Source organism: Protopterus annectens, chromosome 4.part0 (assembly GCF_019279795.1).
Source record: "Protopterus annectens isolate FY-2018-M chromosome 4.part0, PAN1.0, whole genome shotgun sequence".
In the NCBI taxonomy this organism is placed as follows: Eukaryota; Metazoa; Chordata; order Ceratodontiformes; family Protopteridae; genus Protopterus; species Protopterus annectens.
Window position 1 is genome coordinate 562,651,993 of NC_056733.1, and position 24,216 is coordinate 562,676,208.

Here is a 24,216-nt window from a genome sequence, read left to right on the forward strand (position 1 = left end):
ACTTCCTCAGTGGGGTAATCTAGGGAAGTTTCAGAAGGGGGGTACCCTGCTGGACGTCCTGAGGTCTGGGGTCTCTGCAGTCCTGTGGAGGGAGTATATGAGAAGGCAAAGTCACTGGCCTAGAACTGGAAGGGAGATCCTGGACAGACTGTGTCTGAGACTGTGCTGTAGTCATTACCTTCCTCATAACCTCAAAGGCACTCCCCATCCCTGATGAGGGAAAAGTAACAGAATGGGAAGATGCCAAGAATTTATCTGGGCTGCAGGTTAGAGATTGCCTTCTCTATCAAGGACTGATATCAGAGTATAGGCAAAGACAAAGAAATAGGGGGATCCTAAATGAAAGACCAGCACTGGTAGAGTTTCTAAAATAATCTAGAACCGAAGCTGCTGTTAAAAAAGGAATAATTAGTAGAGCATATAAAATACTGCTTGATAACTATAAGCATCAATCAGAGGAGGTTAGAAAGGACTGGGAAGAGAGATTGGAATTCATAAAGAAACAATAGGGATCTCTCTCAAATATGCAACCAAATCTAAAAGATTTTGAAGTTTTGCTTGGAAATGTTTACATAGATATTTTTATACCCCAAGTAAATTTCAGAGAATTTTTCCAAAGGTAGACAGCAAATGTTGGAGGTGAGATGGGGAAGAAACAGGTAATTGGGAACATATTTTCTGGGAATGTAATGAGTTGACAGACTTCAAAGATTTCCTAAAGACTATTTTGTCAGAGATGGTGGATGAGCAAAGTGGTGTAACTAGGGAAATGATTTTTCTGAGCTATGATACAGAATCAGAACTGCCTAGACATAGTAAGGCCTTGCGGAGTCTAATTATGGTGACTGCCAAAAAAGCAATTACTAGAAAATGGAAATTAAAGCCTAAACCAACTGTACTAGATGTAGTGAATATAAGAACAGAGATAAAGCAACTGGAATTGGGACCTTTAGAAAAGGATAGCAGAAAATTACATAGGAAAATGTGAATTGTGGGAAGAATGCATACATAGGAGGAATGATGTTTAAAAGAAGGCAGGACTTGAATGAGCTGTGAAATGTTTGACTGACAGAGATTGGGTAGATTATAAGTTATGTACAATGTTTGCAGCTAGGATTGTGTCAATATGGACTGTGATGTAAAAATCTTGCAAATGGGATTGTGTCAATATGGTTTGTTTTTATTTATATACATGTATGATTGCCTATGTTATAAGAGATAATTTAATAAAGATGTCTTTTGTTAAAAAAAAATTCTAAACACCCACTAAGAGATCTAAACTTCTTTGAAAACATAAACAGGACCTGCTGGAGAGAGAGAGAGAGAGAACTATAGCAATGAGAATCACTCTTTTATAGAATAGGTTGCCTTTGGGTATAAAACAAAGTAGCTCTCTAACCCTTTATAAGCATATCGTGAATGAATGAATGCATGAATGTACAAAGTAAATACAACTGAAAGTGAAAAATAACAAAATAACGAATAAACCACAACTGAAGGAAAAAAACAAACAAAATTTAATGAGAAGTTAGCGCTTTCACAATCCAAACTGATCGCTTCATCAGACTTAAATCATACTACTGAACAGCCAAATTTAAATTAAAAAGCTGCCTATCACAGTGGAGAATGTACTAACTAAATTAGAAAGTGCATTTATCTAAAAACTTTAATTACTAAAAAGCTAAAAATATTTAAAAAATGTACAACTATTGGTAAAATACTGCTGTGGTGGTGCTGCGGTAGCGTTGTCGCCTCACAGACGTTGCCCGTCCGATTCTCAGTTAGAGCGTCTTCTGTGTGGCGACATGTGTGAATGGGCGTTCCTTCGTTGAAGGTTGTGCGTTAGGTCCGGCAAGCCAGCATGTAAAGATCTACTGCCAATCATTAGCGGACCGGAGTTCCGCTGTGGCGACCCCTAACCGGGAAAAGCCAAAAGACACAACAACAACAACAACAACTACTATTGGTAAAATGTATAACCAATACATAGTTGTACAAAAACATTTGATACATAATTTTAATGTTTCAATGGTCTGGCTTTCAAAAAAGGTTTAAGTGATACCATACCATTAATTCCAGGGGGGTTTATCAGCCTGCAGTTTCATAATCCACTTCTGTTCAACCTCCTCTGTCCTGTTCTTAATATCTCCACCTCTCAAGCTTTCTGATAAAATCTCTAATACAAAAAAGTTAAAAGCATGGTGCATCCCTTTTTCTTGTACACGTTTAGCCAGTGCACTAGTTTCCTTATTTTTTACAATGTCCCTCATATGTTCCAGGATTCCATCTTTAAGGCATCTATTTATCTTCCCGATATAAAAAGCATTGCAATATTTGCAAAAACTAAAATAGACCACATTATGCGTTTTACAATCTGCATAGAAGTACGTTCAACTTTAAATTTCTGACTTCTGTGTGAAAAAGAAGAGCCTGAATATATGTACTTACAGGCTATACAATTTCTGCAGGGGAAGGTGCCTACTCTGTTAGAGCATTTCTTACTGGTCATTCCTGAGGACTTATAACAAAGCTGCCTCTTAAGTGACTTTCTACTAATAAATGAGAAATGTTGTACTGTATCAATTACATTGTCTAATTCAGTTATCGATGTTAATATATTCCATTTTTTTTCGAAAATGTTACAAAATATCTTAATGTCACTGGAGTATGATACTGGAAATCTAATTTTATCATTATTAGCCCTAGAATTACTAGGGCTCCCTTCTGTTGAATGGGAAAAATAGGGTTTGCCACTACTATTACGTACTACATACATATGACTGACACTTTCATCTATCTCAATTTGATTATAGTCCCTATCCATGAAATCTTCCCTCAATGTAGAGACTGCTGCATTTAACCCATCATCTGTATTATGTATCCTGCTCATTCTCAAAAACTGCCCCTTGAGAACATTCGTACTCACATGTCTAGGGTGCATACTTGATTATGTAGGATGCAATTCTTTCTGCTAGGTTTTTTGTAAAGGTCTGTAGCTAATGCCCCAGGTTGCATCTTATTAACTTTTACATCTACAAACTCTATTCTCTCATTAGAGTACTTATAAGTGAAACTCAGGAAGTTGGTAGACATATGAAGATAATCAATAAATTGTTCTAATCTATCTACTGTACTTCCCCATAAGAGGAAGACGTCATCTACAAAATGTACATACCATAAAACTGCATTACTAAAATCATTGCCTTGGAGTAGAGTATTGTATTCCCATTGTACCAATGCTAGGTTGGCATAGCTATTGGCACAAGCCGTCGCAAGTCAGAAATTTAAAGTTGAGGCTGACTTCTATGCAGATTGTAAAATGCAGAATGTGGTGTATTTTAGTTTTTGTAAATATTGCAATGCTTTTTATATTGGGAAGACAAATATATGCCTTATAGCTAGAATCCTGGAATATATGAGGGACATTGTAAAAAATAAGGAAACTAGTGCACTGGCTAAGCATGTACAAGAAAAAGGGATGCCCCGTGTTTTTAACTTTTTTTGTATTAGAGATTTTATCAGAAAGCTTGAGAGGTGGAGATAGTAAGAACAGGACAGAGGAGGCTGAACAGATGTGGATTATGAAACTGCAGGCTGATAAACCCCCTGGAATTAATGGTATGGTATCACTTAAACCTTTTTTGAAAGCCAGACCATTGAAACATTAAAATTATGTATCAAAAGTTTTTGTACTACTATGTATTATTTGTACATTTTACCAATAGTTGTACATTTTTTAAATATTTTAGCTTTTAAGTAATTAAAGTTTTTCATAAATGCACTTTCTAATTTAGTTAGTACATTCTCCACTGTGATAGGCTGTCTTTTAATTTAAATTTGGCTGTTCAGTAGTATGATTTAAGTCTGACGAAGTGATCAGTTTGGATCGTGAAAGCGCTAATTTCTCAATAAATTTTGTTTGTTTTCTTCATTCAGTCATGGTTTGTTCATTATTTTGTTATTTTTTGCTTTGAGGTGAATACAGAGCGTTTTACCCAGTATCTGTGCCTTTTTCATTACAAAGTAAATACACCCTGAATATGACCCCTCAATCCCTCACTGAAAGGTGTCAAAACTAGGTATAAATCAGTCATGTCAATGGGTCCTACAATATGGGATGTTGTGGTTTAAATACAAATGGTTGTCTGGATCAAAGAAAAATTATGTACTTACCATAACATTCTGTGTTGTCAATTTTCATTCGTCTCGACTGATGGGTTCGGATCCAAGGTGTTGGATCCGATTCGGCTGCTTGTAAAATCCCGTGGCAATCCAAAACTCTTGAGCATCTCCCTTACCCAGAATCCACCCCAGATATTGTTTGCAAACACTAAAGAAAGACACACTCTTATTACATATCTATATGCGTATAATTTGGATGAGGAAAAAAGGACAGAGTCTCAGAGAGGAAGGGGCAATGCCACTTCTTGACCCGGTAAACCAATAGTTATAGCCTCTCACTCTTCTAGAATAAACCTAGAGTAGGTTGGAGGCTGGTGGCTGGTGGGAGGGGAGTCGAAGAGGAATGAAAATAGACAGCACAGATGGAATGTTATGGTAAATATATAACTTTTTTTATCTGATGTTGTCAATTTTCAGTCTGTCCTTAACTGATGGGACAGCTACTTAGAACTCTGGGTGGATTCAAGGAAGACTTCTGAGCACCATTGAGCCAAAAGATGCTCTACTTCTGGACATCAAATTCAACTTACAATGAGAGATAAAGGTGTGAGGGGAAGCCCAAGTAGCTACTGAACAAATATCCATGCAAGTTTTTGAGTGGAAAACTGCAGAGGTAGCTACAGCTCTGGTAGAATGATCCCGTAATTTGTAAGGCAAAGCCATTCCTGACTTGTTATAAATAAAGAAGATTCAATCAGTAAGCCATTTAGCTAAAGTGACTTTAGATACAGGTGTGCCCAACCACAATCCAGCAAATGATACAAATAGCTGATCAGTTTTTCTGATATATTTTGTCCTAGGAAAATAGAAACACAGTTGCCTATGCACATCTAGCAAGTGTAGCAAATATTCTCCTTTGTTGTAACTGTTCGGAAAAAATACTGGAAAATTAATACATGGATTGATGTTGACTTGTGATACTACCCTGGGCAGAAAGGATGCATTAGTTCGTATGGATACTCTATCCTTATGGAAAATGATATATGGAGGTCTCACTGGCAATGCCTCAATTTCAAAATTTGTCTGGAGGATGTGATGGCACCTAAAAGTAGGTCACAATCGTGGACAGACTCAAAGGATGGTAGAATCAAGGACTGTAGTACCAGATTGAGATCCCATGATGATGTGGGATCTTTATAAAGGGGGGATAAGATGAATTGTGCCATGCAAAAAGACTTTAAATAGTTTATGAGAGGCTAGTGAGCGGCTCTCAAATCCCTTGTGGAAATTAGAAATTGCTGCTAATTGGATTCTCACTGTTAAAGAACTGGCTCCTTGGTTGAAAAGCAGTCTCAAGAACTCTAGCACATAATTAATTGGTGCCGAGAAGGGATCTATACACAACGTACAAATCTTTTCCACTTACTAGAGTAAAGTTTCCTAGTGGATGGCTTAAGGGAAGATAGCAAAATGTGATGAACAGAGGAAGAGACCATTGACTGTCTGGCTATTATTGGAACTGGAGAAACCAAGCTGTCAGCTTCACACTCACAAGGTCCGGATGTGTCATGCCCATCAGATGAGACAGGAGGTCCAGAGCTGGGTCCAGAATCCAAGGTTAGTAAACTAAATCAGGCCACATGAAGGGAAACCAAATCTGTCAAGGCCAAAGAGGGGGCAATGAGGATAACTTTGGTCTTCAACCCAGCAGCTCTCTGAAGGAATTTCAGGATTAGGGGAACTGGGGGATATGCAGAAGGTAATCGGGGGGACAGTCATGGAGAAGACCATCCCTCTGTGACTCCCCCATGGGGGGAACAGGACAAAATAGCTGTTGTACTTGTTGTTTAGGGGTGATTCAAAGAGGTTGCAGCATGGCTGGTCTCATTTGTGGAAAATCTGTTCAGCCACTTTCTGATTGAGGGACCATTAGGGAGGTAGCAGTATGCACTTACTTAGCTTGTCTGCTAGCAAGTTGGACTTCCCCGGAATATGCATTGCTAAGAGAAAGCGGGTGGAAGATGTTGCCCATTGCCACATTCTTAGTGCTTCTGGTTCCTCCTTGTTTGCTGATGTACCAAACCACTGACATATTGTCTGTTTGAATTGCAATTGTTCCTAATGGGAGATCATCATGAAAAAGTTGCAGCGCTAAAAGCACTGGTCTCAAATCCTGTACTTTGATATGCAAATTGGCCTAGCTGAGAAACATCCATGATCAAGATGGTCTTGGTCTGTGAGGGGACAAATGGACACCTGCATAGCAACTGATCTGAATGGATCCATCACATCAGATGTTTCTTTCAGAAGCTGGTAATTTGTATTGGAGCAGACAAGGGTAGTTGAAGAACTGGCCACTGAGATGCCAACATCCACTAAAGAATTCTCATGTGAAACCTAGCAGCGGAACAAGGGTTATTGCTGCCATCACTGATCCTAGAGCTTGTAGGACCAGGCAAGCCAAGATCATGGCACTGCAAAAGTATCTTGCTGACTTGGGCCCTTAAAGTTTGAACTCTGGGAAGGGGAAGAGAGGTTACTGTTGATCTTGTGTCTAGTAGCCCTCCTATGAATTCTAACATTTCAGTCGGCTCTAGAACTGACATCTCAAAATTTATGGTTATTCCTAACCTTGTGCAAGAGTGGATGATTTTTTCTCTTGCCATAATGAGTTGATGCCTGGTTGGAGTGGTAGTGAGCAAGTTGTGCAAGTATGGAAACAGACAGAATCCTTGCAGTCTCAAGTGAACTGCTACCACTGCCATACATTTGGTGAACACCATGGGGTTGTGGTGAGGCCATAGGGCAGTGCGCTGAATGGATAGTGACTGGCTCCTAGCTGGAAGTGTAAGAATCACCTGGATTGCCTGTTTATTTTTATATGATACTACGCATCCTGGAGCTCTATTGAGCACATCCAGTCATTCTTTTCCAAAAACAGAAGAATGGACTAAACCATGACCATCTGGAACTTTGTCTTTCAAACAAATCTGTTTAGATTGCTGAGATCCAGAAGTGGTTTCCAGTCCCCTGTTTTCTTTGGCACTAAAAAGAATTTTGAGTAAGTTCTGGATCTTTTCTGGTCTGGGGGAACCTCTTGGATGACTATTTTGTTTAAGAGCTTTTGTATTTGAATGGCTGCTTGATCCCTCTGATTGAGTGGAACATCAGGAATTTTTCTGGAAATTGGAGAAAACAGGTTGAAAATGGGATTATATATTGTCTGGATACGATCCTCTGCACCCAAGTATCTTTTATCTCTAACCAGGCTCTCTGGTGCAGGGACAAATGACCCCTAACTGCCTCCACAGGAGGACAATTGGGCCTTGATTCAGGAGACTTGGAAGGGTTTGCCAAAGAATAGTTCCCTGGACATTTGATGCTGCAGGACTCCTCTGCCACAAGGGTGGCATCTACCATTTCAGTTCCCCCTCTACCTCTGGGGGAAGATCCCCACATTTGTCTTTGAAAGATCTTTGATTTATTGAACCACATCTTTCCTGATGATTCTGCAAGAAGGATCTTTGGGGCTGGAAAAATGCACACCCACGGCAGAAAGGGTCTTTCCATCCTTCTCACACCTGGACAGTGCATCTTTCACTTTAGAGCCAAAAGGAGATGTGCTGTCAGAAGGAGCATTGATGAACATAGACTTAAAAGGCTTTGCAAAGTCACACAAGTGCATTCAGGTGTGTCTCCTGATGCATACACCTGAATCCACTGCCCCTGAGGTTCCTTTTATCACTTTGGAAATAAGCCTCATGGATGAGTTTGATATCGACTGAAGGATCGCCAGCTGTGAGGTGCCAGAGTCCTTCAACTCCTCAGGCATGGTTCCTGCAAGGGTATCTTGGAGTTCCTTTATCAGATCCCTTTGTAATCTGGTGAAATGCACCAGGTAGTTCAGGGACCCCAAGGTGAAGGTCCCTAAAGTGTAGAGACACTGCCCAAACCTGTCCATGGCCTGTGACTCCTTGTCAGGGGGAAGAACAGAGGAATTCTTGTCAGCTAGTTCCTTCCTGGTGGCCATGGCTATGACCATGGCATCAATGGGGGGGGGGGGGGCTTGGACCAGAGCTGTTTCTGGAGGGGGAGGGGTCATCATTTTATCAGGCTTCCTTGGTATGTGCTCAATGGAGTCAAGTTCCTTCCTTAACTGCCTCAAGACCAAATTGAGGAGCTTGTCAGCAGGGGGAATCACCCAAGATGTAGATGGGCCAGTACCAAATGGCTTCAGATGTACAGATTTCTCCAATGAAGGATTGCTGGGCTTCCAGCTACCTCTCTCTTTTAGGATTTCAAGGATGTCTCTGAACGGGATGTCTGCAGGAGGTGACCATGAGGATCCTTTGTCTTCCTCAAAATATGGGTCTTCGGTGACAGATTCAGGGGAATCTAGATGCTTCCTCTTACATGTCCTCTTTTGAGAGACTTCTTCAGTGGGATAATCTTAGTAGGTATCAGAAGAGGTAGAAATACCCAGTTGGCTGCCCCTGTGGGAGGGATAGCTGAGACTCCTGACAACAGGGCAGGGGAAGATATGGAACCTGAGGGGATAGGACCCATCTGTGTCATGGAAGCTGACAGGGCCCTCTCCAAGGCCCTAAAGGCTGACCTTCCTGGAGAGGGATAGCTACTTGGATACAAAAAGAGGGCTTTCTGATCCCTGGTCTCACTCTGCTCTGAGAAAAGGCAGAAGTCGAAGTTGAATTAACCCTTGCTGAAGCTCCGAGGTGCAGAGACAGCTCTGAAGCCCTTGGAGTTGACTGAAACAACTTGGATCTGACAGGGTAAAAATGACTCAGATAGCTCTCCAGATCCAATAGCTCAGAGGAGCTCAGAGCAAACTTCTGATCTGAGGAAACAGCGATCTTCGGACCTGAAGAAGATAGGCCTGGATGACTGAGACCCAATGGCATCAAACCCACAGAGGGAGTCAGAGAAGGAAGAGTTAAAGGTGGAGTCTTAGATATAAGGGCTTCCTGACCTGAAGGGGTAGGAGTGAAACAACAACTGGGAGGCTATGCGCCGACAGCATCTGTCTCACTACTCACTCCACATCTTCTATGGTGAGATGCCTAGAAGAGTGAGAGGACTGCCTGAAGGCCCAGTCTGGTCTGTAAAGAAAAGGAGATGGCATCCTTGATGGGACAGGGTCCACAGATGGGGAGTAGCTTGTTCTAGGCAGTGTATCCAATATTGTAGGAGGATCAGAGGTCTTCGGAACTGATGAATCCATTGTTTTCTGAGACCTCAGATTCAAAGAAGCCATCCAATCTGAAGAGGTACTTTTTACTTTTGTCTAATCCAAGGGGATTAGATCCAACAACTTAAATTTTCTTCTTCTTCTTGAACAGATCTGTAGAAACTGTTGGATCCGAGGAAGGCCGTTTTAAGCTTTCATAGAGGTCTTAGATAAAACTGAAGAAGAGCCTGAAGATTAATTAGGCAACTTTTTGGAAGTTTCTCTAGAAATGGTAACACCGAAAGTAGACGGTAAAAGGCCCTTCAAGATCAATTTATTCTTGCACTCTACCAATGCTCAGGGAATAAAGGCATGGCAGACCACACAACTCTCTTGCAAATGAAGGGGGCCAAGGAAATATATATAAAGAGTGTGTGCAGCAGAAAAGGGAATTTTTTGCCCATATTTCCCAAACTTCTTAAATCCTGCTGGTGTTTTCTCTTTTTCAGCCATAATAACCACACCAACCATAATAATGCTGTACAAGAAAGACTGTAAATAACACTACTAAAAGACTTAACAATGACAGCAACAAAAAAGGGAAGAAAAACGTTTTTTTTTTTTTTTTTTTTTTTTAACAAGTCAGGGAAGAAAAGGGGAAAAAAGGGAATACCTACACCAGTAGTAAGGCTATGTTAAACAAAGAAAGTAAGGGAGAGAGAGAAAAAGGCACAGAAGAGATACTAATGATAGCATCTAGAGTACACTAGTACAAAGGTAGAGAAATTTAAGATAGCCTAAGAAAATTTAAAGTAGAAAAACAACAAATATCACACTAATCTATCCCTTTAGCTCAAGAGTGAAATAACCATGTCTTTCACATAGTGGTGGCAAGTGAGATCTGAGGTAACGGCTTGGGTGCACTGCGGGTGAGGAAGAGGTTAGAAAGTTTTGGATTGCCACGAGCTTTTACAAGCGGCCGAGTCAGATCCGATGCCTCAGATTCTAACCCATCAGTTGAGGATGGAATGAAAATTGACATCATCAGATCAGTTGTTTTTATTACTGCTTCCTGTACTAAACTTTTTGAACTGTAATTCTGTACTACAACAAAATCAGACTGCACTTGGGGACATACCTCTCAACTGTCCAGATTTTCACAGAATGACCAGACTTTTGCCTCATATTTTTTCATCTGCTTCTCATAATATTTTTGGTTTTCAGGCAAATCATCAAGAACTGAAGTGAGAAAATAATGGCATGCATTTGAGTTTTGGACTTCATACCCTTTAGAAAATTCATGCTAATGCAAAAGCTATCATTCTATCACCTAGGTTTATTAGAGCAATCTTTAAAATTGTACCTGTTTTTGGGCCTCTGTATCCCCACAAGTTATGGCTTTGTCTTGACGTCTAGTGCTAAGAGGTTGAGAGGAATGCTTGGGAAACAAGATTATACTACTGAGCCATCAACAGCTTTTAAATATATTAATCAAAAGCATCCAAAAAGTCCTGTTCTGCTTGTTCTACAAACAACATAAAATGAAATGGGGGAGGGGGAGGTATAAAATCGGACAATGGGTCACCAAATGAATTTTACTAGGAAAATTATTAACAAACTGAGACAAATACAAATCCATAGACTGGGTTACCAAACAAATTTATTTGAAAAATCATTAACTAACAGTTCAGTCAAAGACATGTGTCATGTCTTCACATCATACTTTCAAGATAAACAGTTCTTAGTTTCTTACCTAGTTTTCCCTATCCAGAAAAAACACTGTGGTTCTTTCTCTTGATTATCTCTTCAAAGAGAAGTCCAAAACACACTCTGCCTACATTAAACTAGAATATCAAAATCAAAGAACAAATCTGCAACTTCCAGTATTCTCTTACACTAACTTGGAGGTAAGCAAGAATTACTTATTTCTCAGAAAATGTAAGTTTCAGTTAAAAAAGAGTAACTTACTTTTGTGTTCTGATCGTAAGTTCTATAGGTCTTCCAATGTCTCTGTCTTTGAGATCAAACTCAGGGTCAAAATATTCCTCAGCTGTGATAGCGGTAGGATTGTTTGCCAATGCAAACTCTGTTGTGAGGTTCTAATAAGCAAAGATTTTAGAAAACGTAAGATGATTTTTCATCTGAACTGAGTAAATTAAAAAGTTAACATCATAACTAAAGTCACAATTTTTGTATTATTCATTTGGGCAACTTTCAACACTTGGAATGAATATTTCAATCACATGTAACTTTTTTTAGGATACGATAGGTATTTGGCATCCCTATGTCCAAAGCCTGTACTGTTGCATGGGAAAAGGGTCTGTTTATACTGCTGGTAATCCAGGTTTGAAAAGTTCCCAGGATAGGGAAAAGTTACAGACTCCTGGTGATCCCAGCAATGGCCTTGTGGAAGCTTGAGCTGACCACCACTGGAGCCAGTGCTTGCGTGCCCTACTAACGAAATGGGAAATGGATAATGCATGCCATATTAAATCCTTACATTCCATTATTTTGATCACCAAGATTCTACTGCCCTTCTTCTCAAAGTGCAAAGGGAATGAATTGCGCACAAAACAGACAATTACAGGAATTTAGGCACCTGAGGTCAACATGAAGGGGTAAATGGGAGTGTTCTTTTTTATCAGCACTACTTTTAAGCTATCAAGCAATCATATCACATCAAAATGAAAATGTCTTCTCTCCCAAATGAAGCCAGTTGCTGGAGTTCTACCATCTGATGAACTGTAATTCTTAGAATCATATTTCACAGATCCAAATTCCCTGAAAATGTAGTTCCTGGAATCCTTTACCATTATACAAATGCCCCACAGTATACAACCATGGATTTAGTACATATAAGTAACAGGGAGGTGTTAAGGGGTGAATTCCCATCACAGGGTGCAGGTGCCTTGCACCCTGCCCAAAAACAATGTTATGTTAATATCATATGCACTTTCAGTGGGAGCATTGTTCAAGGAGTTTGACTAATTCAGTTGATTGTCAGCAGGATACATGTCAACTGCTCACAGTGGATCTAGTTGGCTCCCACTCTTATAATCTGTTAAGTTCCCTTAAATGCAATATTGTGTCCTGATTCAGAAATAAAATATTCACCCTTTTCCAGTGCTTGATAAAGTTTCATTCTAAACTCTGCAATGCAAATCTTCTTCAGGCAAGGTTGTGCACTCAAGTAAAGGAGGGCAAACAACCAGTTACAGTGAAAAGATGAGCTCTACTAAAATGAATGTTATGGGACTTCTAATTTATACCACTGCTGATACCTTCTGTACAATATTTTCCAAAAAAAAAAAAAATCTCATCCTTAGGCACAGATCTTCTTATATGCTAGGAAATGTATATGACTTCCTCATTATTTATTACAGACACAAAATAAGGCTTAAAATATTTGTTCCTGAAGAAGTCATCATCTATTCCTATTATTTTTCTCCATACCTGAGATAAAAATGCAGAGACTATGACATCATAATCACAAGGCAACTGACTCTATGTCAGTTTGTGAAGATTATGACTGCAGGTAGGAAGTACATCACAAAAAGAAAAAATGCAAATTCAATTCTAATTATTTACATAACATATAATTTCATAAAATGTATAAAGAATGTAACTAGAAGGCAGATGATCAAAGAGGTTTCTCAAGGCTCCATTCTTGCTCTCCTACCTTTCTCCATATACATCAGTAATCTTCCAGTTGACTGCCCACACTTTCCTCTTTTTGTTATACACCAATGGTATGGCGGTCTATCACTTTAGCCACTCATTTTCCAATTTGCAAGAGAAATTGCAAGCTGATTTCCAAAGCTTTAGTAATTGGATTTCAATAATAATCTCATATTAAACTAATGAAAAACCAAAACAACGACTTTTGGCACCAGTTGAAGGGTCTACAAATCCCCCAAGACCATCACAATCTATGATCAAAACATTCTTGTACAACAAATATCCTCCTTCAAGTACCAAGTATTTTGGCTGGACCCTTCTCTCAGAAAGAATCAACTTCTTCCTCTTCTGGGCACAAACACACACAAAAAAAATAATAATAACCTCCTTCCTCCCCTTTGCCACCAGAACAGCAATAGGCAAAGGAATCATTCTGCTTCAGCTCAAAATCGTCCACGCCTTTGTATCAGCAGCATCTTCAAAAAACATTTCTGTCACGAAAGGAGATACTGTCAGCCCAACTATATGGAATTTTGTAAATAGTTATGTGTCATTTGTGAATGTCAACATGCTTCATGTAAGATGCTTGTGTCACAGATGTATTACAACTGTATGGCATATTGTACAGGCATGTGTGCTGAAGAGATATTTTGTAAAGTACTGACCTTAGAGGTGTGACCACAGTATACCCTGCTGGATTAGAACAGAAATGTATATACTCTACTTTTTGTACATTGTTTAAATGTATATATTTTAACAATGGAAACTGGAACATAGGAGGTTAATTTCAGAGAAACAGCTGAAAATTTAAATTACTTTATGACCATGTAATAAAAGGATGTTATCTTTCAGTTTCAGTGCAATGTTGGACACAATGTCCAGAACTAGACTTTTTTGTATTGCCTTGGAAGTATTTATTGTTTTATGACTTACAGGATCTGCCTTAGATCTAAGAAAAGCCCTTGTTTATGTATTTTTACAGGTAGATGGTAAATGCCGCCAGCTGGCATCAATGGTTATTTTGAGCCTGGGAACTGAATTCAGATGACAAGAAATGATGTCATTCTGCAAGTATCCCAGCAGTAATATTTGGGATATTAATTTAAGAACTCTCTGAGAGAAACTGGGGTATTCTGTATTTTCTCTTTGACCTAACAAGAAGACCCATATACCACATCTGTCTTGCTTGCTCTGTAACTCTTTCTAGGGAACAGTATAATTCTTTTAGATATAGTCAGGAATATAGCTGAGCTTAATTTAGATGTTTTAATTTATTTAAGGCAGTCCTTCAATGTTGTTTTAAGTATTTCCTGTGATTTTGAACTCTGGTGTAACTGTAACTATACACAGAGTATTTTCTTGTTCTTTTATTATTTATTATTAAATATATGTAAACCTTTCATTGTGGCTGATATTTATGAGACATATTTAAGTTTTGAGAGTACTTGCATACTTATTTGGTGAAACTGTGGGCCACTCCTAATAGCCTTCTCTTAGTCAAACTACTATTTGTATTAATAGTAACATTAAACAGTAAGATTAGACACTGTTTAAGGGCCTTAAAGTAGCTGATAAGGAGTGGCTGGTAGCAGTGAAAACTACCTTATAGTCTGGGCAGGAGGGGTCATAACAAGTAAACCTGTGCCAGCCTTTCACAGGTGTGTGTGTGTGTGTGTGTGTGTGTGTGTGTGTGTGTGTGTGTGTGTGTGTGTGTGTGTGTGTGTGTGTGTGTGCGCGCGCGCGCGCGTGCGTGTATGTGCGTGTGTGTGTGTGTGTGTGTGTGTGTGTGTATGTGCGTGTGTGCGTGTGTGTATGTGTGTGTATAAATCAAATCTCAAAGAGTGTGTTTGTTAGCTACTTGGGAAGGGACACAAAGCACTGGTTGGACAGAGTTGGTGCTGGAGTTCTTGGCTTGGCCACTCAGCTGAGATCTCAACTCTATAGCTGTGCCAGTGGGAAGACTTATTGGGGATTTGGAGAAAGAGGGAGAAACCAGCCCCAGACTGACTGTGGCCTCTGTGTGCTCTTAAATGAAATTGCACTTGACGCAGAGAGCTGCATCTGGAAACAGTGTGTGTGTGTACTTGCCATCCTCCCAGTGCATGTCCCCCACTGCTGCTAGTGATGAGGATTGAGGCTCCGTGATTACTGTTGCCAGTGGTGGGGCATCGCAATCTCTATCATGCAATTGCTAGAAAAAAAATGTGTAGATTACTTGCTCCCACAGGAAAGAGAATCACTGAACAACAATCCAAAAGGCACACTGTTTGAAGAGGCAAACAAAGGGCCAATCAGCTCCTTGCTCTCAACTCTACAAAAGCTCCTGTATAAACAGTCTCTACCCCCTTTAACCTCAAAGCATTTAAGACAAACTCCCCTTCATACAGCCTCAGAAATCTAAATCACTCAGGTTCTATCACACAAATCCCACTTTCCAAACTATGTAGTTCAAATCATGTCTTCTGAATTCTGAAACAAAAACTCTGGAAATCCCTCCCTCCAGAACTTAAAAGACACCTATTCTTATCCCACATTCTGTGCATTACTAAAATCTCATGTACTTAATCAAGCAAAGTATACTTGCAACCTTTCAGGACACATAATGTAATCCACATAATCTAATTCAATATTTTCCTGCTGTATCCAACTGTCAAAAATGTACAGGCACTAATCTCATACTAAAGGATCTGTCTTCCCTGTTTTACTCTATCATAATTTTTATCTTTCTACATAGTGACTTTCTGCATCTACATCCTTTATACAACAGTCTCTTATTTCCTAACTCCATCTATATCATCATTTCCTGCTTCTATCTATATTCTTACTGTAAATGACAATGTCTACATAATTTGCAAGTTCTTGGGCTTGCAACACTAGAACTTCTTAAAATTCCATGTCATCCTTTGTATATTATCTTTTTTTTAATCATTGTTTGTACTTCTAAATTCTTTTTAATAGCGGTTCTTCATTATCTTTGGGCTGAGACTGAAAATAGGCAAAAATGATCAGTGCTCTACCTGGTAAATAAATTCAAAAATAAAAATAAGATAAAACATTTCTAAGGTGCTAACAGATCTTTAGCTTTGTGTATAAAAAACACAAACACCTGACTTAACAAGGTCTTCCTAAGGCAAGAGTGGGTTTATTACTCTCTGAACAAGACTAAGGATAAGAACAGAAACCCAAATATTGGGTTTGAAAGGAAATCAATTTGTACTGAGGGTATGTATCATTTTCTCCAAAATTCTAATATTACAGTTTATCTTTTATTTTCTCTTGCAGATTCTCAGAAACAAACACAAAGAGGAATAGCTTCTAATTTTAATCATGGGCAAAAACAATAAGCCAAGTCACCAAAAAAGTATTATTTTAATCAACTGTGCCAAATGTAATCTATTACTTATTCTATGTCAGAAACAAAATAACGTTTAAAAACCAGCAAATCCCATAAAAAAATATTTATTTCAGGAGTATGAGGATTCATACTGATCATGGCATGAGATCCTAAAAACAAAAAAAAAAAATGCCCCAGAGCATGAATAGGTGGAAACCACAACTAAAAAAGAAAAAATCTTTTGGAGCTGAAATTGTTTAATCGGAAACTTAATTTAACATATGCTTTAAATGCTTTAAATGATGTTGTTTTTCCTGTTAATAAATTTGTGAAACCTTGCACTTTCAATCCAGTTTTTAACAATACTGTAAATGTTTTTGAGAAAGCTTGTAAGAATGCCCTTAGGAAACTTTCTAAGAGTAAACCAACGAAAAAAGTTTTTAATTTAACTAATAAAGAACACAATTCTCTTAATGATTTGCAGTACATTATATGATTGAACTAAGGGATAAAGGTGACGGAATGGTGGTCATGTGTCAGACAGATTATCTGGAATCTATGAGGAGTTTATTAAGTAATGCTAATGAATATTTGTTGGTGTTCTTTTCTGAAGTTCATAATAGTTTTGAACAAGTGTATTGGTTACTGCATGAGGTTTTAATGGAAAGACTAATACCTTTAGAAGTATACAACTTTATGAAAGTGGAGCATCATGTCCTGGGTATACTTTTTGGGATACCTAAGATACATAAGGACCCCATTCACCTACCCTTTTGACCAACTGTGTTGGTCCCCAATTATATTACAAAAAGGATTTCCCTGTTTTTAGATAATTTATTAAATCCTGAAGTTCAGAGAATGAATTCTTATATTAAAGATTCATGGGACTATTTGAAGAAAGTTAGGGCATTTAAGGATAAGCATTCATTTCAAATCAACCATAATTTGATTTTTACTGTGGATATTTGTTCCCTCTTCACTTGTATACCCCATAATGTGGGTATTGATTATGTTAGGAATTTTCTGATGAAGTCAGAGGGTTTTACTAATGATGAGATTTATTTAGTGTGTAGTCTTTTAGACATTGTTAAGCAATAATTATTTTTATTTGATTAAAAAAAAAAATATATATATATATATATATATATATATATATATATATATATATATATATAGATAGACAAGTAAGGGGTGGGCATGGGGTCAGTCGCTGCCCCTGCATTTGTACATGCTGTGCTCCAGTGGTGGGAATTAATTTTTTATTATAGTACTTTATTACAGATTTGTAGATGGCATGATCTTTATTATAGAAGGTGGAAGTGAGAAGGTGCAAGTTTTTTTTTAAGAAATTTGAATGAAAACTCTGATTTTTTGAAGTTCACCTTGGGGGATACTGGTAATAGAGTACATTTCCTAGATGTAACTCTTAATTGGAATGAAGTGGCCATAACGTTTTGAAAGTGAGATACATAGAAAACAAACTTTTACTAATAATTATCTTCATTTTAGTAGTAATCAACCCTTTTTATGAAAAAGTACATGCCTAGAGATCAATTTATTAGGGCTTCTAGGATGATTACTAGTGATGTAAAGTTTGAAGAACCACAGTTTATAATATCGATGCTCATGAAAAGGGGTTACCATAAGGATGAGTTAATGAAAACAGAAGAGGAATCTAAGTTAAGGAGAAATGTTGATTTTTCTCCTATACTTACTAGACCACTGAGTGTTAAGAATAAACAATCTAGTACTACAAATACTTGGTAGCTTGTTGTTTGTATATGACAGTGGACAAATTTGATATTTGTTCCATTATTACAAAAACCTGGAGAATAATTGAAAGAAATGTGGAACTGGTGAGAGTGGTGCTTCCCCCAAATTTGTTTGTAAAAATAATTTTATTATTAAGAAATTGTTACAAAATGATACTAGTAAAATTCGTTTTAAGATGGAGTCAAATAGAAATAAAGGCATGTATAAATTTGGAAGTTGTTCTATTTGTAGATATATACTTGAAGGACCATTCATGAGTTTAAAACATCTAGATATGACCTTGCGCATTCCAAAGGTGTATAACTGTAAAACTGAAGGAATAGTTTATATGGCAGTATGTCTGATGTGATTGTTTCTATATAGGAATGACTGAAAGAAGTTTACAAAAAAGAGTTAGAGAACATCTTTATTCCATTAAGAAGACCCCAATAATGCCCTTTATAAACATAAGTTAGTTTGTAGTTACAAAAAAATTGTATTTTCAGTACTGGAACAGGTCCCGAAAGATCTTAGAGAGGGAGATTATAGGCATAAAATACAGCAAAAGGAAATATTATGGCAAATGCAAATGGGGGCCAACAGTTTTCCTGGATTAAATGATTTTATAAATATTAAATGTTTTCTCACAGATAGGAGATTATAAGGGCAGAAATAATTTTATAGGTTTTCAAAGACCTTTAATTGGATTAGGTTTTAGTATTTATATGTGGTGCATTCACACTGTAGTTAGTTCTGAAGTCGTCTATATTAGACGAAAGTGAATAAATGTTTTTTACACTATTTGACTGTCCTTGGGTAACGCCTTTTATTGCAATGAAACCTTTGTGGGCTTGTCTTGATGGCAGGAAATCCTGCCACTCTGTGGCATATAGGAAAGCCTGACTAATTCACAAGCAAATCAACTTTGAACAGTGGTTTGGGTCCCTGTAGGAGAAGACAGTGGATGACAGGAGTGAGCGGCCACTGCCTCTTTACCCATCCTGTGGGGAGGAAGGCAGCTCTGGATCACCAAATGGGTGACACCTAGAGGAACCTCTAGTTGTCTGCCCATGGAGCGCAAGTCTATAAAGCCTACACTGCTATGTGCAAAGCACACTGTGAGCCATGGGAAACATTCAGAGGATACCGATAGTAAAGTTAGGAAGAGCTGTTTCAGTGGAATGGCCATCCTGCAGGACCAGCAAAGCTGGCTTGTTCCTTACCTCTCAGGTCTTGCCACAGGTAGATGGACTCTTGTGGGATTACTAGACAGAAATGTACAGGCTTGCCTAGGAATCCCCAGCTCCAGTGGCTGCTGAACAAATGGGCCAATTCATTGCAGGGAAAGAAGCCATCAAGCCCAATCTTCAGAGGATGCAAAAAAAATGGCAGAAAATCTTGACGGCACAGTTAGAAAAGGAGTTATACAGTATAATACAGACTCTGTCTCAGCATCCTTCATGCCAGGTATGTTGTCCTTCACTGATGTATATCAACTTGTTTTCATCCTTAATGAAATGCAGCCTCCAGAAATGAGTATAATATTTCAAGTAACATCTTATAATAACCCAGATAATAACAAACCTTATTTCCTTCTTTCTCTTCCTTGTTTATGTTTGTGAGGCTTGAACGTATAGGCCAATATTTATTTATTTAGTCTCTGTTAATGATATAAATCTAAATCATACATGACTTATGCTCTTGAATGATCTGGAAGTTTCCATCTAGTTACATGACTTGCACAGAGTTTCAGAATAAGCAACAAGACATTATAAAAGTTGGACTTCCAAGATGACTACACATTGATCAACAGCTCTACTAGTGTAAAAACAGAAACCGAATAAAGAGAGTGCCATTAGAACTGCTATTTTGGGAAAAATTCAGTTACTGGCTAATAAGTATACTGCCAGGATGCCAGCAAAAAAGAAATTTGGAAAGCCTGAAAGAAAATCAACCAGAAAAGGTTAAGAGAAATTACTCTCTGGAAAGGATTCTGCAGCTGTTTATCAAAAAGCAGTTCAAGCTTCAGCTTTGGTTCAAACAATGGCTTACAGTACGGTAGTTTAGTGGAAAAAATAAACCAAATGTACTCAGAGGTGAATAAAATAAAATAAATGAAATTTGAAGGGATATATCAACTTAAACAATGAAAGACTGGAAAAAAATAGAAGCTTTAACCAGGTGTTCAGATCAGCAGATAAAACTGCAAAAATCAGAGAATCAAGTCAAGGTAAAGATAGCTGAGTATAAGGCTTCTCCAGTAGAGTGGTTTCAAAAAACAGTAGAGTTAGAAGGCAAGGATTAGAGAGAAAACCTGACATTTTCAGGTGTACCAGAGAAACTGGAAGGAACAGACTGTATTCATTTTATGAAAGCACAAATAAGTAACTGGACTGGTGCTCCACAGCAGGAATTCTTAACTGAAAGGGCATATCAAGTGTATGTTCCAAACCTATCCACAAGAAAGTAGCCAAGGTCTATATTAGTAAAGATGCAACCATACCAGCAAAGAATTCATCCTGACAAAACTGTGGAGAAGAGCAAAGTATTAAACACTGGAGACAGTCAAATGTTTACGGAAAATGATTATTCACTGTACACCAGACAGAAGAGAATATATTTATCCCAGGAATTAGGGAATGTTGAGATGTAGCTGTGATATTCAAGCTGCTATATCAGCTGTCTTCTGGGTATTTTTTCCTGAAGGATCAAAGTCATTTTTTGATGCAAAGCAGGTCAAGGAGGAGATAAAAAGTTTATCCAACAAAAAGTGAGCCAGCATGCAGGAGAGATCTCTGCTTCTCATTCTTCTGAAAGTAAGGTTCCTACAGAGAATTTGCCAGTGAAACGCTTTCCAATGTTCCAAAGAAAATGCTTGAAAAATAGAAAAAAGCACAAGAGTAGAGTAGAAGACTCAGGAGAACCCTGGACTTGAACCAGAGTCTGGTATTCAGAGACAGAGATGAACAGGAAGAAGACCAGCAATACTGAAACTATCCAATAAATAGGAGACTATAAAGCATCAATAACATTTGTGAAATGCAGCTTTGCAATAAAAAGTGACTGAAAAAGACTGGAATTTTGTTGACTTTGTCAGACTTTTGGGTAGACTGTAAAGCACATGCCCCACTTTATGTCTTTAATGTTTAGAAGGGCAGTAAAAGGGATGAAAAGTAACTTAGTAAAACTATTTTTCTTCTTGTTTTTGTATAAAACATTTCATAATATAAATTGTACACTATATATAGTAAAGCAGCTTTGTGTAGTCAGTCAGGGGTGTTTTAAAGGTTGGCAAGTCTTTTCAATGACTGTTGTATGTCTTAAAGATGGTAAAGTAAACAAATACTTTTTGGTTGAAAGAAAAATAAGCTTTAGTATAACAAGAGAAGAAAGGCTGGACAAAAAAAGTTTAATGTTAATTTGGTATGTTCTTGGGTTGCTGGGATAGGTGTGGTGTATAATAAGTCCACTGATTATATTATATGCAGAATTAAGATATTTTTCTCTTATATTTACAAGGGTGAATGTCTAGATTAATGCCTTTGGTTAAGCTATAAACAAGGGTTTAATATAAGCAAGTAAGATTTAAAAAGAAGACAAAATGATGAAAGTCATGAAAAATGCTAAGCTTCTTCCAGCTGCAAAGATATTAGCTTGTTTTTACTGCATTAGCAAATGTTTACTGGGAGTCAAGAAGTCTGCAGCTAAAGGAAGCTGTGCATTTTGTTCTAAGTTAAATTTACAAAGAATGCATTGCCTAGTAGTTTTTCATTGAGACAATCTGTTTGCAGATGCAAACAATTAATCTTGAGAGTTCTCAACATTATTTGCTGAGGGAAAAGCAAAATATAAAGGTACAATGACAAGCAGTTCAGTGAAAAATGAAATTATGGAATGTGAATAAGAGATAGCAGCCTCTCTCAGCAGCCTTAATACCTTAATGTGTTTAATACAACAGTCAGTGCACATTTCGTAGGACTAAAAGTTAATGTTTTCTGAAAGCATACAAACTATTTTTCACTTCAGAGAGGAGAATAAAGATAAGTAAAGAACAAAGAGCAATCAGTGTATATGCATGGGGAACCTTAACTTAGGTTATGTAATGCCTGTGTTGCAGGTATCAGTTTGGAGGCAACTGTTCCTATATGGAGGGTTAAAATTACTTTTCTGAAGATGTACATATGTTTTGTGTGCTTGTTCTAAATTAATAGGGGATGGGGTGTTCTGAAATATATATATATATATATATATATATATATATATTTAGGACTTTCCATTAAAACAAAAAGTCTTGAAAATGTGAAATAGGTTCAAGAGGGAATGAGAAGGAAAAAAAACTGTAAAAAAAGATCAGCCTGCCAAACATTAGTGTGTGCATGTAACATAAAAGTTGGAAATACACATTCAAAAAACTATTATGTATAACAGGTGGGAACAATAGCTTTTTATCATAATGGCTGCACTAGCCATATTATCCAGGCAAAATGAAGACAGCACTGAATTTGATTAAGAAATGCAGACTGCAAATAGTAATGCTGCAAGAGACACATCTAGAAAGAAATGAATATGGGGATTTGATAAAAAAGGATTTCAGGATGGATATTCAGCAGAATATTAGGGACAAATAAAAAGAGAAGCAATTATAATTGTTAAAGGGGCAACGACAGTGATAGAAGATGGGGAAAAGACAATAATGGTAGATTTGTAGTAGTAAGGGGCTATTGACAAGGGAGGAGGATTATGTTTGGTGTGCATTTATATTCCACTAAAAACTGCTATTATGGAGCTTAAGAAATTTTAGAGAGAAATAATCAGCTTTTAGCACAGATTATTAATTCCAAGTGATTACTGGAACTAGATTTGTAATAGTGAGGATGTATTAGTGAATGTAATAGGAAACATATAATAAGAGAGGGTGGATTTCTGAACAAATTTATGAAAATGTTTGGTATGGAATATGTGAATTGAGTAGTAGAAACAGAATTTAAATAGTATTCCCCAAGGTAAAATAACTGTGCTAGACTAGACAGAAATTATATTTCACAGGAACATATGCTTTTAATTGAAAGCTTTTGACACATATTCAATAACTATTTCAGATCATGTACAAAAAACAAAACAAAAAAACCTAAGATAAAAGTGTAAGGCAATGTAAAAATGAAACACTTGTGCTTTCCCACTTCCCCATTAAAAAAATGAATTAAAGGAATGGGTAGTGGAAATTATTTGATAGTTATTAAGGAAGACAGAAATACCTTCATAAGCTATAGCTAGTGAGTAGGATAAAATGAAAATGGAGTTTAAAAACAGGGTAGAAATAAAAGAGAACTAGACATGGTTAAAAAGTAATTACTTAGATGGCTGTCAAAGGTTAAAGAATCGCAGAATAAGGGGAATCTCAAAGAACAAGAAGAGGTGCAAATGCAGAGTGCTAAAGAGAAAATAAAGGCATACTTGCATAATATGCATGAGTTTATTAATATTGCTGTTACGCAACTACTTTTTGAAAATAACTCCAGAGCACAAAAAGGTTGATACCAAACTTAGGGAGCTTATAATGAGGAAAAATCACCAGAGATCCTGTGGAGGTTTTATAGATATTTTAGAAATTTGTATGATGTAGAGAAATGTGGAAATCAAGAAAGAGCACAAATGGAAATATTTATAGAAGAGTTAATGGGTGAAAAGGCAGTGGCCGCTCACTCCTGTCATCCACTGTCTTCTCCTACAGGGACCCAAACCACTGTTCAAAGTTGGTTTGCTTGTGAATTAGTCAGGCTTTCCTATATGCCACAGAGTGGCAGGATTTCCTGCCATCAAGACAAGCCCACAAAGGTTTCATTGCAATAAAAGGCGTTACCCAAGGACAGTCAAATAGTCAATAGCCAATGTTAGAGGTAAATGAGGCTCAACAGCAAACAGTTAAAATAAGAAAAAAACTAGTTAAGATAGGAGGGAGTAAGATAAAAATGGTGATGTATAATGAATCATCACGAAAGTCTTCAGGGACAGATGGTAATCCTGTGGAATTCTGGAAGTTAGGAAGGAAGAAAGTGATAAAAGCCTGAAAGATTTTGTTTAGCAGTATTTTAAAAGAACAGGAAGCACCAACATATTGGGAAAAATACTCTGGTGGCTGTATTAC

The 24,216-nt window shown here is 37.6% G+C and overlaps 1 protein-coding gene across 1 annotated transcript in view; it reads right to left on the bottom strand.

Moving 5' to 3' along the window:
• ANKRD13A (ankyrin repeat domain 13A) overlaps positions 1–24,216 on the bottom strand; it is a 1,453,295-nt gene that overhangs the window by 306,951 nt on the left and 1,122,128 nt on the right. Inside the window, exon 10 of the mRNA XM_044068498.1 lies at positions 11,276–11,406. Within this exon, the coding sequence (XP_043924433.1) occupies positions 11,276–11,406 (131 nt within the window). The remainder of the gene's footprint in view (positions 1–11,275; positions 11,407–24,216) is intronic.